At 32.5% G+C, this 17,731-nt stretch overlaps 2 protein-coding genes across 2 annotated transcripts in view; one reads left to right on the top strand and one right to left on the bottom strand.

Moving 5' to 3' along the window:
* The window catches only part of LOC126780221 (uncharacterized), a 47,851-nt gene extending 43,068 nt beyond the window's left edge, over positions 1-4,783 (bottom strand). The window contains exon 1 of the mRNA XM_050504503.1: positions 4,650-4,783. The gene's annotated coding sequence lies outside the window, so the exon portion shown is untranslated. The remainder of the gene's footprint in view (positions 1-4,649) is intronic.
* A 1,562-nt stretch (positions 4,784-6,345) lies between these two features.
* LOC126780209 (galactosylgalactosylxylosylprotein 3-beta-glucuronosyltransferase S-like) lies at positions 6,346-17,731 on the top strand. Its single transcript, XM_050504478.1, has 4 exons — positions 6,346-6,583; positions 8,041-8,298; positions 9,005-9,275; positions 12,448-17,731. Exons 1-4 carry the CDS (start codon positions 6,474-6,476, stop codon positions 12,856-12,858), a joined length of 1,050 nt encoding a protein of 349 aa, XP_050360435.1. The 5' UTR covers positions 6,346-6,473; the 3' UTR covers positions 12,859-17,731.

The raw sequence follows: 17,731 nt of genomic DNA, 5'->3' as shown, positions 1-17,731 counted from the left end.
CAAAACTCCAGACCTTGAAACACCGTCGTAAGGTTGCCTGTCTGTCGGTTTTCTACAGAATATATTTCGGAGAGTGTGCCCAGGAACTATTTAATTTGGTTCCTCCGTCAACTTTTTACCATTGAACTGCGAGGCATCGTAAAGATGCCTCGCACCCGTACCCGTACGTTGTTGATGTATCTAAGACACGTACGAAACGATTTGCTTCCTCGTTTCTGATACGCACCGCTAAGATCTGGAATACCCTCCCGACCTCCGTTTTTCCCACCACCTACAATATGGGTACCTTCAAGTCTAGAGTGAATACGCATCTTCTAGGCAAGCGCGCTCCATCTTAGTCTGTATCATCACTTTCCATCAGGTGTGATAACAGTTAAGCGCTAGCTTATATATTTCAAAAAAATAAAAAGAAATTAGCTTTTACCTACACGTTCCACTAGGACAAGGTTTGGAGTTTAATCCATCAAGCTGTTCTAATGCGAGTTGGTGGTTAAACTACACAAGTTTTCTCATGTTTGATTTCACTGCCGAGCAGAATTATAAAGAACAAATTAAACACATGAACCTCTGAAAATTTACACGGTGTTGATAGGGCTTTGTGCTAAACCCGTCCAGGTAATATTTATTATGGCGCGTGTCGGAATAAAAAAAAGAATCTTACAAAATTATTAAGACGTTGTCGTGTCTTGATGACCTATTTCATTAACATAAAATTAGAAGATTTATAAACATACTAGAACGATATTTATCAATGGCAATAGTTAAAATTCAGAGTATCTTTTTATGAATTTGTTTGACTTAATATTACAAAAACCAGTTTCCGCCAGGAGCTTCGTCTAATTATGACAAGGTGGGCACCCTATGTCCCTTTCTGTATAGATAACATATAAGCAAAATTTAATAATTATAAACAAACTCATTTTTGCATTTATAATATTGATTAGGATTATTTCTCTGAAGTATGTTTGTAAAGCATATTGATACAAAAATGCTTATAACTGCCAAACTGCCAAGCTAGTCTTGGGGTCTTGTCCTTCATGTTCAAAAATGATTCATGACGTTCTTCCAGATTTTTTTTTTACCACACACTATTTTTTATGACTAAATGATTTTTTTGTAATTATAATCACAATTGACAGATTTCCAAAACAAAATTTCATCCCTAATTAAGATTTCTTTACTTATGTGATTATGATTAGATTTAAAAAAAAGCTATAACCATTGTGTCATAGTTTTATTTCTGATGATAATACTAAGACAAAGATACAGTTCATAGAAGGAGTGTCTTATGTTAATATAGATTATTAATTATAACAACCTCGATTAGTGTTCATCTACAAATAAATAATATTATTCTTTGAATAATATTGTCATGGAACTTCAGCGCCCCAAAGCAGACTGCTAGGCATAACTTAAACAATATGAATTCGGCCTGCACAAAGTACAAATAGGAAAAATGCATATAATGTGACTTTTTTTAAACCATTAATTTCAAACAATATTTTAACATGAAATATAAGTAGTGTTTTGAATGCTGATGATGCTTTCAACATGAAACATGAAAAGACAAAAAATCAACTAGGAATATCATGGAATTTATTGATTGCATAATTAACTCAATTAAAGCTTCATCTTGTATAGCAAATGAACTGTATTACTTTGTAGTTTGTTATGTGAATGTGTGTATATGTAGTATACTGTATAGTTACTGGTGGTAGGGCTTTGTGCAAGCTCGTCTGGGTAGGTACCACCCACTCATCAGATATTCTACCGCAAAACAGCAATACTTGATATTGTTGTGTTCCGGTTTGAAGGGTGAGTGAGCCAGTGTAATTACAGGCACAAGGGACATAAAATCTTAGTTCCCAAGGTTGGTGGCGCATTGGATATGTAAGCGATGGTTGACATTTCTTACAATGCCAATGTCTAAGAGCGTTGGTGACCACTTACCATCAGGTGGCCCATATGCTCGTCCGCCTTCCTTTTCTATAAAAAAAAAAAAAAAAAAATATGGCACAATGGATAAAACAAGTACATCTTAACCATAGGTCATAAGCTGAATCCATTGGTGTACCTCAAGTTTATCAAGTACTCTATGCAAATTATATCATATTCTTTATATGTGGATAAACAATTAAATGAATTATTATATTAGATTTTTATTACTTCAGATACTGTTGGAAAGGCAATCAACTACAAGTAATAGTGTGATAATATTTAAACACAGTTCAGTAGAAAAACTGACATATATTTTTGCTGAATAGTAATTTAGATAAGCACAAGATTGGGCTCAGCAGATTCCTTTAATAATACTATTTGCTCAAAAATACAATAAATTTAAAATAAAATAACTCATTTACTACACCTTTGTAATTTTAACTTGTGGTGTTATACTAAGCATTTACATCATTCAATTAACAAGTTTTATTACTAAAATGCTTAATATCAAAACAAATTTTTGTAGTCATGTTACTTGATGCCATTGTCACAATTGTGCACATTAAACATATAATAGTATTTTGCATATAGCATCAAGTTTTTGGTACAAATAATGTATGTTGCATGATTATTGTAAAATAATAATAGGTCTGATGATTTATACGAAAATATCCAACAACTCTTAAACAGCACATTATTCAATACAATAACTGTTGATTCCATCATTTTGAAATGAACTTGGTTTTTGATCAATAAGTATCTTTTACAAATTTGCTAAAATTTAAACTAAAATTTTAATAAAATTTGATAATTTTTTAGATCAACTCGGTATATCTCGTGGTGTATTTTCTTGTAACTTTCCTGTTTATGCATAATAATATTATAAATGAGAAAGTAACTCTGTCTGTTCGTCAGTCTGTTATGCTTTTACGGCTAAACCATGAATCAATTTTGACTGCAAGGAAGGGCATAGACTAACTAGGCTTTTTTATACATAACACCTTACCCTCCATAACGAGTGGGCGAAAATTGTATTCAATATGTAACTCATAAAAATACTTGTATACTTCTAGACTAGGTAGAACTTGATAATTTTAAACGAAAATACCAGGTTCAAGCCCAAGCAACCGCTGCTGATTTTTATATAGCTTATAAGTATTTATAATTCATCTCATGCTAGGGGTTTTTTTTTATAGAATAGGAAGGCGGACGAGCATATGGGCCACCTGATGGTAAGTGGTCAAAATGCCCTTAGACATTGGCATTGTAAGAAATCTCAACCATTGCTTACATAGCCAATGCGCCACCAACCTTGGGAACTAAGATTTTACGTCCCTTGTGCCTGTAATTACACTGGCTCACTCACCCTTCAAACCGGAACACAACAATATCTGAAGAGTGGGTGGTACCTACCCAGAGGAGCTTGCACAAAGCCCTACCACCAGTAAGCACAAAACCCTACCACCAGTAGTGAAAGAGAACATCATATTGGTTACTTTTTTCCATATGATATTCTCCTTTACCACCAAACAGTCTGTTGGAACAAACTGTAGAATTACTGCCTAAATGAAGAAGAGACCCAGCAATAAGACATTAACAGTCTGTTGGTATAGTGAAAGTAAAGAGACAAAGCATACAAAGTATGTTTTAGTTTCTTATCTAGTTATGTTATTTAACCTTTATATCTAATTTGAGTTTATTTCAACTGAGCAAGCTTCTCTATGAAGCTTCACATTTTCATAGAATAGCATTTTATCAAAGAAAAAGTCAAAAATTATATTCTTTCAAATTTTATCTTGCATACTTCTGAATTGACCGAGAGTTGCTATCAATAATTAATCAGCCATGTGATTATAAAAAAAATATTGAGATTTTTATTTCAAACAGTAAAATTATACAAAAAGTTAGAGCTAGTTTATTTCATTTTAATATTTAAAGGTAACATGATGTTTTACAAGTTGATATAAGATAGACAAAGGTGATGCATAAAACTCTATTTAAATAGACAAAATTTGATTGATTGATTGATTAAAACAAGTACAAAGTTATAATAGCAAAGGCAAATTATATATTTATTGATGACATTTTAATATGTTGTCATAGAAAACAGTTTAAACATAATAAATTATTATTTTAATGAATACATACCTTGGAAAAATATGAATATATTTTTTTTGGAAAAAAATTATTTTATATTTAAATTATTAATATTTTCTTGTATTATTATTATTATGATCAACTTATTCGAATAAAAGGATTGGGAAAACTATAGGTACCTAATACCGAATGTGTACGACATCTAACAAGGACGAAATATGGAAGGTCTTTCATTTCCCGTATTAATAACAAATATCTCCATCAAAATGACTTAAACAACCTAAAATCATTCATTCTTCGCGAAATATACACTAAAAACCACAATCGATTCAGATTTTAGTGAAAAGCTATCTCCTATAGCTAGTTATATTATGTAGTTGGTACCATGCACGTAGCAGTAAAATATGGAGGATACATCTCAGAGGCTATCGAAACGCTCTTCTAAACTAAATATATCACAAAACATCAATTGGATTAGCATTTTTATGACATTAATCGATGAATAACAATGATTTTTATTGATAAAACGCCTATTTAAATAAGAAATGCTGTCAATTTCGACACGATCGTACCGCCCTGTGCTGATGTTGATGTAGCATAATTTTGTTACTTACCGCGCTGATGACTGTCATATTCCACATAGAAAATAAATATATAAGAACAAAGATAGTAATCGAAAGGAAATATTTAAGTAAACGAATTGAATTTAGTTAAGTTTCACAATTTTTTTCACAAAACAATAACACTACGCGCAATCACTATCGCACCTCCACTCTGAAGTTGTTGACAATCGAATCAATACGGCCAACATTATATAAAAATAAAAAATCAATTAATATATTTCGGAACTAAATTTAAGAAAACTGCTCGATAATAACCTTATTACTGGGGTAAATTGTTAAATCGAGGTTTTTTTTAATAACATAAGCGAACGCACGATGATACCGTTTTACTAAATTTCAGAAAACTTTTCCACGCATGTCCCACGAGTATTGATTTTTAATAGTTCCTATACCAGTTAACTAACGTAGATTTACACAATTCTATTTTTAATTAAATAAATAATTTTAAACTAGTATTTATTGACTATAAATTTACTGTACATTCGACTGTGCAATTTATATTTTCTTTTAATTTATTAGGTACTACAACTAAATATAATTTTAAATTTATTTTAAACCTGGAAAAAGTAACAAAAAATGAAAATAAACATAATGTAATGTAAAATGAACAGTAATTTACTTTTTCTACTTGTATTAAACTTTTTATTATTCCCATAACATTTCTCTTAGGTTATATTAAGTCATATAATTTAAATGAATCGTTTTAGTAACGTATGAAACATTTTAATATGAACAGGACATTTAAAGTACTAAAAGTTTGCATAAAATCTACATTACATCGACTATCTACACTACTAATAAAACAAATATTTATACAGAGTATAGAAAACATAATAATATATAATTAATAATGACAAATAATGAATTATAATTGTGGTTACATGTAATTATATTAAATGAGGATAATTTATTCATTTAGTATTCTTAAACCGATTTTAATTATGAGGGGATGAAATATATCGTCTTTAGGTACCTAATACGTTATTAAATTGCTTACCAAATCTTAATATTGAACTATTTCTTGCGATTTTATTTCTGATTATTATATTAATAATATATCATTCTAATAAATAATTCTAATGAAATTTAATTTAATTTCAGTGATTTGGTTAGTTCGAATCAATGTTATTCTGTAATATTTTATATAACATTACTTGATCCCGTTCAAACTTTCTATTACGATGCATAAAGCTATTTCAGATGACTGTGATTATATTCCTTTATAAATAAAATAACATTGCGCGTGCCACACCGTAAACGTGTATACAATAATTATTAATGTGCATAAACGTTACTCGCTCTATAAAATATTTGTTTAATTGTCGTTCATCAGCCGATTATTGATGTACGTCATATCTTGTTTCGAAAATTCGAACTCATGTAACAAAATATGTCTCAACGTGACGCGTTTTTAAAATATTATTCTCAATTCTTGTCCATCTCCTAATTATTGAATCGCCACCTAGGAAGTTTACGATACAATAAATTTTTGATACTGAATAATAACTCAACATATTTATTATATATTTTAATAAGTATGTTGTACTAGAATATACCTACTCTGTAATTTACGTAGACAGAGAAACATTAGTTTCTCTGTCTACGGTAATTTATAACTTGACATTAAGCTAAATGTCGATTGGTGGACATTGTTTGTCAATTGTCATTCGAAGAGGAGCAGTGTCGATTCGTGCTAGCTTTTTAAAAAATATTATAAGAACTAGTTGATTTAAGGGATTATTTGCTTAAATATATGCCTCAAAACGAAGTATTATTGTAGATAAAAAAAATATTTTCAAGTTTTGCAAATAATGTATGTATTTTAAGATGAAACTCTTTAAATTATTTAAAAATACATTTGCCATGGCTGTTTTTCTAAGTGCTATTTGGTTACTGTTTACTTGGAGTAATGTGGGAATGTTAAGGTAATGTCGTTAAATTTTTGCTTCAATATGTAAACGTAATATAACATAGTGTCAAGTAATATATTCTGCTTTCGGTTCTTTATGTAATATGATGCCTGTCGGACTGTAATATATTATTACCGTAAATTTTCTACAGTAGCGTACACGTCTGATATTAGAAGTTTTTTACGGTCATAGCATTCAATTGGTAGCTCACAACTATCTAACATGGAATTTTAAATGCAGTAATGACATATTTTTATAATGAAATCATTATATAACATCTTTTCATAGGTTTTGATTATTAATTATTCTGACATAATTTTAATAGTAATACTTAAAAATATATTTTTCTAGAAAAAGGTCTTTAAATTCACAATTCAAAATATATCTTTTCTTCATCAATAATGTTTGAAAATTAATTTTTAATAAAGTATTGGAACTTTTTCTGATTCTTGGTGAAGTTTAATATGCATGTTATTTGCTATTAAAATAATAGATAGACCATTACTTAGGAATTATTATATTTTCCCTTTCCTGATTGTCTCTTTGTCTAGCGCTAAGCATATTGAGTCGCAGGGCCTGCGTTCCTGTGCTCAAACTTCAGGTCGGGACAATTTTTTTATTTGTATAGTTAGGCAACCTAGAAAAAAAGCCCCCTTATCAGTGTTCAGTGCTGAGACATTAGAGATGTATGAAATACCATTGGAATTAAGTAGATATTTGAACCATAACAAAAAAACAATATAAAAAAAATTGCTGTTTAGCGGTAGATGATAAGTAGGTGTCAGAAGTGTAATTACTATAAAGCAAGGCGTTGGGTTACACCAGAGACCCAAAATTATGGGAGGAAAATATGAAAAAAATGTTTTTTTCACACTTATTTACAAACCAAAATTATTATTTGGCAATGGACAATCCCACTGGTGGGTGGTAATAACCCAGTAAGCTTGCACATAGCGCTACCAACAATAATAAGTTATTAGATTTTGTAGTTTGGAAATTCCCAGCAGAAGTTCAGAGTATGGAAATTATGTCTATAAAGCTGTGCCGCAGGAAGTATGTAGAGCCATTGATCTTGCACTTGAGTCTGATTGTTTAGTTTTGCAATACCATCACTTATAAGACTAAGGGAATAGATAAGGCACTAGAGTTTATGTACACACCTGTGCTCCTATAATGTTCTTATGCAATTGGTGAGTTTTAAATTTTCAAAGGCCAAAATTGATCTGGTTGATATAAAAAACATCAGACTTTCCTCTTTAATCTTAAAATAGTGACTGGCTTCTATTCCATTAAAGCTACCACATTTCTAATCCCTAGTAGTTAGTTAAATAAAGTAACTAACGATAGCTCGTGAACAAGGTTAATAAAATTGTGTTTGAATGCAGTCCGGCGGCAGTTATGTATTTAGTATGTTCTTATTAATAATATTCCAGTCATCATATTATTTATGAATTGCATGACTTCTTTTTTAGTTTACAAAGTGATACAAGAAGCATTCCAGTTGCTGTAAAAAACAAGCTGTGCTTTGTTAATTTCAACGATGAGAGACCACACATAACCAACAGCACAAGTTTGAAAATGATTTATTATGTGACTCCTACGTACCCTAGACCAGAACAAGTGCCTGAATTGACGAGATTGGCACACACCTTGATGCATGTTCCAAGAATTCATTGGATTGTCGCAGATGACCAGCCTTTATGTTCTGATCAAGTGTCCAGTGTACTCAGGTATATGATATTTAGAATTTACAAACTTTTGTATATATATTTAATTTTATAGCATGATGTTATTACATACACTCATATTTGCTTATGTATTCAAAGAAGTTTCCATTGCCGGATATGTCTACATGCTTGTTGTTGGTCATCACCATCGTAGTAATTTTGTTAATTTCTAGTTTTTTAGTTTATTTTCCTTTACTTCTAGACCTTTTATCATACACTCCCGAGCTTTGAATTGTTTTCAAATAAAACAATATCGTCAGCAAATTGTGGTTAATTAAGGTTAATTAAGGCAATGCCCATTGATGTTTAGGCCAACTCGTCCCAATCGAATTGTCTAAAGATACTTTTTAGCACCTATGAGAAGGGCTGTTGTGATTGCATTACAACATTTTTCATAGAGATTTGATGACCAGTTGACTGCTACTTTTACCATACGTTGACATCTTGTAGGTGAAGGCCTGACTATACGTATCTAAGGGTATATGTATCAAATGGGTGTTTGATATTCATCATACTTCTGAATAAACCGTTTCACTGTGTGATTGTGACCTATATTCTATAGCAATGAAGTCGTTGCAGTTCTTCTTAAGCTATGCCGGGTATAATATACGCTTTTGCAATCGCCCGAACATGTGACCGGGGACGGTTGAATTTATGCGAATAAAATAAGGGAAAGCGAATTTAATGTTGTTAATTATTGACATTCCAGACGGACGGGCCTGCCTTACACTCATATATCCAGCCCCAAACCATTCATTTACAAAAGCACAAATTTCCCTCGCGGCGTTGCCAATCGACGCGTTGCTCTCAATTGGCTGCAGGAGAATGTTGCTGAAGGAGTTTTGTACTTTGGTGACGATGACAATACTGTGGATTTGCGACTCTTTGATGAGCTTAGAAATACTAAGAAGGTGTCTATGTTTCCGGTCGGACTCATTGGGGAGTATGGAGTCTCGTCACCGATAGTGAAGGACGGCAAGGTTAGTTTGTCTTGTTAAACTTATGGTTACGTTCACTTTTGGAATGGGACTGGGACGTCTGGTGGCCGAAACAGAAACTAATTTCAGGTTACAGCTACTAATATAAGATTCAGAATTTATAACAACTGTTTTGAACTAGTGACGGAGGCAGACATTCGAACACTATGAGGGCAAACAGATCATGTTAGTGCATCCCCCCCCCCTTAAATGTTAGTATTTCTGTCGATACTGTTCTTATATCACTGGCAGAGATATATATTTACAAATTGTATTATGCCTCTATATGTATATATATTTATAAATAACTATTTTTTTCGTAATATTGAACAAATATAACGCAATAGATAACTAGCTAAGTTTTTTATCGCTTTGGCGGCAATAGATTCATACATTTATTATATATTAATAAATTTAAATAACATAATAAACTAGCCTAATACTCTTTTGTTGTCTATCCAACATTAAAAAAGTCGTTGTACTTATACGGAAAACCTTTTTTTATAAAGTTATTCGTATTTCATTAAAAATTCTATGATTCATAAATTAAAAATTTTATTTAACTTAATTTAAATTCAAATGTTTCAAACAAAAATGAACATTTAACCTGTATTGAATTCTCTTTTTGACGTTGATAAATGATGTCATTAGGTAGGATACCGTAGTCCGGCGATAATCAATATGAGCTCGGGTCAAACGCTAATGTGTATAATTACTCCGCCCTCTTCTTTGTTATACGTAGTATCGAAATAAACGGAAATAAGGACGCAGAATCGTTACTTTAAAATAATTATATTTCGAATTAAACAGACTTGAAAATATAAACTGGCACAATGCATACAACATCCCACATCGTTTAACCTCGTTAATGTAACTTTGCTACCTTTTAAAGATCACAGAAAAAAAAACGAATAATGGTGAAGAAAATAATGCGTTGTCACAGACAAACAGGCAGCAAAATTTCATCTTGCCAATTTTTTTACTTGAACTAATTCAAGAAATCATTGTAGACCACAACTTACTGTTAAAACTTGTGGTCTCTAACTTAGAAAAGTAAAGAAGAGAAGACAAGTTAGTCAACTGATTGTTATTGTTACTGATCGTTTGTATTTTGTTTATTTTTATTGTATTATGTTTTAAACACATATTAATTTAGGGGAAAAATTTTTATATTAGTTGAAACTGTTAAGCAGATTGGGAAATTGGGAATAGGCAAATGATGGTGATGGGCCACGTGATGGTCAGTGATCATCACCGCTCATAGACATCGCCACTGTAGGAAATATAACCATCCAACTATTCCCAAATACTAAGTAGGTATTGCTGTTTGAGAGTAGAATATTTATTGTTGGAATAACTAAGAATATTGAAACCGTTTTCCATTTTACGAAAGAGATCACACATTTATAATCTTTGAGCTTAAGACTCACTTCGGGATGTTTTCATAACAACAGATACTTCGATTGTTTCGATAGAATCAGTGATAATCACTATATACAAGATAAGTAAGTACAAGCTTTTAACGCCAAAGTCGCCGTTTCCCTCGGAAACTATAAATACGCATATTGCTCGACACAATATTATATAGATGATAAAAGAACTTGGAGTTAGTATTATTATTGATGTTCAGGCAGGACGTATATGTTATAAATTTATATGTATTCCCGGTAATATCTGACCCAAGTGCAAGTGTTGCTTTATACTCGTATATACTTATGTGTCCGTCCTCCACAATTACGCGTGAAGTAATGAAAAAATATCTTGGATAAGATTTTCGTAAATTCCGTAATTAGTGAGTATTTACATCGCGATAGAAGTAAGTATACTACATTTCAAATCGATCGGCCCTAGCTTCTGAGATTTCGTGATGAGTCAGTTAGTCAGTCAGCGCTTACAAGTGACAACAATGGGACAAATGTACTTTAATATTAAATCAATAATATCCGGTGTCTCGGCGTCGATTACACTATCGGTTTAAGTAAATTCACACCGCACTCCCCATCCCTACGTTCCTTTATGGAAATATTTATTTATTACAGAAAATCTAAATTGAACATTACAATAGACATGATGACAGTATTAAAGAATTAAAAAATAAATGATTTTAGAGGAGAACAAAAAACTATTTTAAAAGGATTCTAAAAAATAATCTCATTTTAATATACATATTGAGATGAATAAGATTTTTAAAAAACAAAAGTATAAAATTCTGTAATCGGCATTTTATTTGAAACACCAATCAGAGCGAATGACGTCACGCATCAGTATCTATAACCCTTTCTCTTGAACAGTGGTTGTGTTTACGCGCTTCAAAATTAATTTTGTATCATTTAATTAGTTGAGTCGTTAGTTATTCGGGGTTTTGTGAAGAAAATAAAACATCCAAGAAATCCGTCAATGATGGAACAATTTTTAGGCAAATTCCACTAATTTGCCCAGGATTGATTTGTTGATGTTAGGAAAGTTTCTTTCATCAAATAAAGACTTTTGTTCACATGAATTTCGAAATGTGAAAACTTCCTAGTAAGTAAAGTACATTTTTATTTATCTTTAGTGTTATCTTAGGTTTTTTTCTGTTAGCTATATAGTGTTACTCGCATATGAAGAGCCCTAATATTTTTACCAGTAAGAATTTTTAAGACAATATTTCATTTAGCTCCACTAGTACTGAATTTGTGAATTTACCTTCGTTGAGTATAGACACAATACAACGTTACTGTCGTTTACTGTGGCGTGACGTCACGTGCAGGCGCCATGACACCTGCGGGTGTTTTCGAGCGAAATTCAAAATTGGTAAATGAAAATGCAATTATTTGCGTAAACAGTTAGTTTATTACTGAAATAAAATGATTTTTAGTAATAGTAGACGTGTACCTACATTATATATTACATTATTTCAAAATCAGTCGTCATGCCTATTGTCATCGATGTATTGATATTATTGAATCGAGTTGATCTTACACGTACATAACTCGTTAACCGTTGAAAACATTTTTAATTACTTTCAAAGCGTTTGTACAGCTCGAACGCGAGGCGGCGTTGTAGGCTCTATTAAATCACTTTTAATTTTTTAAATGTTAAGCTACTACTACCAGGACATTTTCAAATTACAAATGTGTTATTATCTGTTACAATAGAACCTAAAAAAATATACCATATTGATATGAAATTTCAGGTGGTTGGTTTTTTCGACTCTTGGCCGGCGTCGAGAACGTTCCCGGTAGACATGGCGGGGTTCGCGGTGAACATCGAGTTCCTGAAGGAGACCGCCAACATGCCTTTCATCGCTGGACACGAGGAAGACAGGTTCCTAGTTAGCTTAGACCTGAAGGTCGAGGATATCGAGCCGCTGGCTGCGAATTGTACTAAGGTTCTAGTCTGGCACACCAAAACCGTAAAACACAAGAAACCGACTCTGAAAATCAATATTAACAAACTAAACGCTATCTCCAAATATCAGAATTTTGTGAATCTCCTCAAAGAAACTTCTAGGCTCGGCATGGCCGACGTAAACGCGGAAACCGGTATCAAGTCTTACGTCACTCGCAACAGGAAGACGTCAGACACGCTGGCCGATATCCAATAGGGGGGCCGGACGGCTACCGCTTAGGTCCAGTTACTGTAGTTGGCCAAATTGAATTCGATCCGGCCCTTTATGATTTCCAGAGTAGTTGGAATATTCTTGCAACTTTTATTTCGTGTGTGGTCCAGTTACGGCCGTGTTTTCGTGCACATCTACAGCACAATAGTTTACGAATGATAATAGGTATCATTCCCCTTTTCTTCAGTAACAAATATTACGACATATTTAGATGTTTACGTGTTGATAAATGTCTAGTTATTAAAGAAGCCGGCTTGAAATGATGATTTGTATTCGAGGAACATTCGATAGTTCTCTATATTAATGTATTTTAAATGTAAAAATAAGTTGTGAATCTCATTAATTATTCATAAATCTCACGATGATATTACTCTGTTAACGGATAAAGTTTTAATGAATTGGTCTGAACCATTATACCATACGGGGTCGCCGCCTTTTGCTCTGTGTTATACGGTCGAGGTGGTGGTGATGCGACTCGACGCGCCACGGTGAGGCTCTGATACGTCGTAGCCGGGGGCGAGTGTGTGTGCCGGTGATGAGGGTATATGATTAAGAAGTGATATATATGCTAATAGTCTTATAATATAGCGATAATGCAAATCAAATACAAAACAAACGGTCGCTTCAGCGTCGTGCCCAGTATGGGAGCAGACATCGCCCTGGTGTCGGCTGTTCGACCTCACGTTTACTTGAACTTACAATATTTTTTTACGTTAGTCATCTTTATTCAAGGCAAATCGAGTGTGTTGCATGAGTTTGTAGAAATATTATTGTTAAAATCATTTACACGTATATTTATATTTAAATAGTGATTATAATTATGTTTTAAAAATAATAACACGTTTTGATGACAGGCGACGATGAAACGGTTTAAAAAAATCTATTTGTATATGTCCAACGAAGTTACTGCCGTTCAAAATTGCCCTGAATGGCTTCGAGAGAATTATTTTACGCCGAGACTTGGCGGCAGATAACAGTCAGAACACTTTTTCGGTCACTAAAATCATATTTCTGTAAATGTGCTACCGGATACTGAGACACCCTGAATACATCTGATCAAAGTACACTGCTGCCTTAATGCAATGGTAACATAAGTACGAAATATACTGTTGTCATCCTTATTTGTTCGCCATTGTACTTTATCGTTCTTTGTCATGCGTTTCGTTGCGAAGTTAATATTTGAATTTATATTATAAACATAATATTTTATCGTGAACCGTAACGTGATACGTCGTCGATTTTATTTGTGTTATAAAAGATTAATATTAGTTTGTAATACAATATAATCGAAAATTTAAATTAGCGGGCGGCCTCGCTGTCTCGTACATACGTGTATTGTCTCGAGACAGACGCAAGATGAATAACTTGACACCACATAAGTATGGTTGATTCATTTCTTATTCGGTTTTTTATGAAATATAATGTCTTTGACCCGCTTGAGTCAACTTGACCTCCCTTGTCGAGATTTGAGAAAGCAAGTCTCCCGTAACACATTCACCGGTTCAGCTTATATCGACTACGGCTAAACACGTACCGCTCAGATTGGGACAATCCATAAATATATAGTGGCTTTAATGGTACCAAAGTCAAATTAATCAAAGTGTTGGAAAAACGACTAAGTACGAGTAGACAATTTAAGACTGAGAAATTAGAAACATATATTATGTTCAGATGCGATAGTTTGTTGCTTATACGTAGATTATAAATACAGTGAGTGTCTCACCTTTACAAACATAACAAGATTATTATCAACGAGTCAAAACATATTCGCAAATTATTTTTGAAAGTGGTGTAAAATTAGACGGATAAGGGAATCGTTAATATTAGACAGTCAGAGTAAGTCGTAAGAAGCAGTAGTGTTGCTCGTTGCGTATTTATAAATCTTAACATATAGTTCGACTTTTAATTGTGTATTTCAAGTGAATCGGTTATTTTGTTACAATTAAGTGACCTTCGGTGTGCGGCAATTTGCAAAGTGACCAGAGGTGGAGCCATTGACTGCATGGTTTGCATTAATTGCAAAAAAAACTATCACTTGCAATGTTTGTATCCTTCGAAGAACAATAAAGATCTATTAAATGATTAAAAAGTCCTTGATTTGTCCAGAGTGCACAGTGACTCAGCCACGACACCTAAAAAGACTATACGACTGTCCGCAATGCCAGTATAGACAACATAAATCTGCGGAGAGGCGGCTGATCCACGGTTACTTGTTCGCCTGATAATTATTTCATTAAATCCAGCGTGATGGACTCCTCAGTTTTTTGTAAAAGCGTGTTCTAATTTTAATCATTTTTGTATCCCTATTAACTTTTGCTTCTTATTCGTATTAGATATTTGTGGAAACTGAATTGGTTAATTTGTTATTTAGTATTTCTATTATATATATAAATAAATGACTTACCCACGAAGCCGTTGCTGCTACTTACCAATCGGTGGACGAGTAGCTCGTGCGAATTCCTAAGAAATCTAAGAATTAGGTTCATGGCTAATATAAAGAAAAGTTATAAAGTCTTAAATATAAATCGTTCCGTCTGTCTTTAAAACGTTTTCATATACATTTTTGATTATTGCAATTTGACATCGTGTGTTTTTTATGAAAGGAAAATCTTCATGTCGGTGTCCCTTTGAAAAGCTCTATAACTACTATTAAATAGAATAAAATAGCAAGAAAAATTAAACATTTATTATATACATGAAATAAACTATATTTTACAAAACAAAATCTAAGACAAAACTCAGTTCCGCGGGTCACTTACAAAATAATACATAATTATATATTTTCATAGATATGGAAGCAGAACGGTGAATTTATTAGCTTAGCTATCCACTATAAAATATATAAATAGTTATGACATGTTACTATATATATGTACATGTTAAAATATTAAAATTTTTAAAACGTGTGATCTTAGCTAGGTAAGCTAGATAGGTTTTGAAATCTGATCTGAGATTACAAGCAAGTTTTAAAAGTAAATATTAAAATATAAGGTTGTGTTGACTTTAATAAGTATTTAATTGTAATATTTTATATAATATGTTTACATAATGTACTCGTAAATGACTCGGTTTGATTAATGTTTAACTTTAATGTGTATACACTCGACGGTATTATATGAGAGCAATTAATTGATTCCGATTTCAACCCTGTTTATCAAAGAAAGGCCTAAATGCATTGTTTCATATACCGATGTATATAATGTATGCCAAAATGTAAAGATCACTTCACATTAAAAGGGAGTGAGCGATACGTAGCCAATAGATGTGTCGGAGTCAGCATTTAAAACTAATGATCTGATTGTTGTTGTGATAGTACATTAGGGTGTCCCTTATTTTTCGAACACAAAAAGAAATTAACTTAACATTAACTTATGTTTTTATGACATGTTATGAACTCAAAATAAATTTTAGCTCATTCTGTAAACGGGAACCCGTGCCGACTTGCACCTAAACAGGCTCATACTAGTGGTGCAGGACTCGAAACGCATGTCTGTGCCTTCATATTGTGAATTTCTGCATTACACAAACATATTATTCTTCTTTCTAATGATCGCAGTCCAACAACAAAGTGCTAGAAAAAATATTTATGTAGTAGCAGACGGAAACCATCAGATAATGAACACCAAATTGCCTTAATATCGTCAGGTTTTACCGGTTTTACTTTTCAATATTCGGGAAGTTTAATTAACTGTATGTGCCAACTTTTTAATTCGTGTATGTACTATATTCTGGGAAAAGTTAAGAATATCAAAAAGATCACTCATTCACCACACTCTGTTAAAAAACTGGCGTCAAGAGTCATGTGGTCTATATTCTAGAAGTTTTACTGAAAGTGAAACGACCCAAAGAAAGAAACGAACTTTTGTCGGATGAACGTGCGAAAACAATGTCTCGCACTTCTTTTAGAAAAGGTAGAAAATATATCGTCGAAATTAGTTACAAATTTGGATACATGCCAGCTTAACATAAGAGATCCTCTCTTGAGACTGCTATATACTGCAGTGGGTCTCAGTAGTAGTGAATTTGCAAGAACAAGTCGCCAGTACAAAGGAAACACGGACTTGGAAGGTCAGAGCGAGATTTAAGGCTGATTTTCATAATAATATATAAATAGTCCCGAAATTGTGACAGTCGATTCTGGTGGCAAGCTAACACCTGATTAGGACCTCAGAGGTAAAAAAAAACTGTTAACTGTTGTTCTCGCTGTTAATTTGTCGCTACATAGTTTATCAGGAACAGATCAAGCTTTCGTTGTTTCAAACGTGCTTCGAAATTGGAATATTAGTGACGAGATACAAATAATAAAGAATGTCTAAGTCGTTGTCTTTAGTTTATGTATGAATATTTTGTATCAAAAAACAAAATTATTTTCACACTTAAAAATGTATGACAGTTTCTTGTAAGAAAACATTTCTTTGTGGAAGGACAATATCGCCAGAAAGTGTCGCTTTCAGCACCCAATCGACAAGTGTCATCATTTAAAAAAAACCGCATTAGAGCAGTTAAGCTGATACAAGAATTTTACAGATTAATCACCGCTGAAGAAAAGCAGAAACAGTAACTGCTCCAATGTGTGCAAGAGCAAATAAAACTCTATCCTGATTGAAAAAAAAAACAGACTAAAAAGACATTATGCAGGGTAGCTTTGTGTTAGTTATTAATTTTAATAAAATAATTATTATCTGATGCTATTTTACGTTTATTTAGGCACTTCTTTAATTTATTGAAAATAACTCAATATTTGAAAAAATCTGAAATTTCACAGTTTTAGTAAAACAAAAAGATATAGAATAGGGGATATGCGTTTCAAATTTCAATTTTTTTTTTCGTACGTATAAGGGACACCCTAACATATATA

The sequence above is a fragment of the Nymphalis io genome, chromosome Z (genome assembly GCF_905147045.1).
Source record: "Nymphalis io chromosome Z, ilAglIoxx1.1, whole genome shotgun sequence".
Taxonomy (NCBI): Eukaryota; Metazoa; Arthropoda; class Insecta; order Lepidoptera; family Nymphalidae; genus Nymphalis; species Nymphalis io.
The sequence above is the reverse complement of the archived record's forward strand: the minus strand, read 5'-3'. Positions and strand labels throughout refer to the sequence as shown.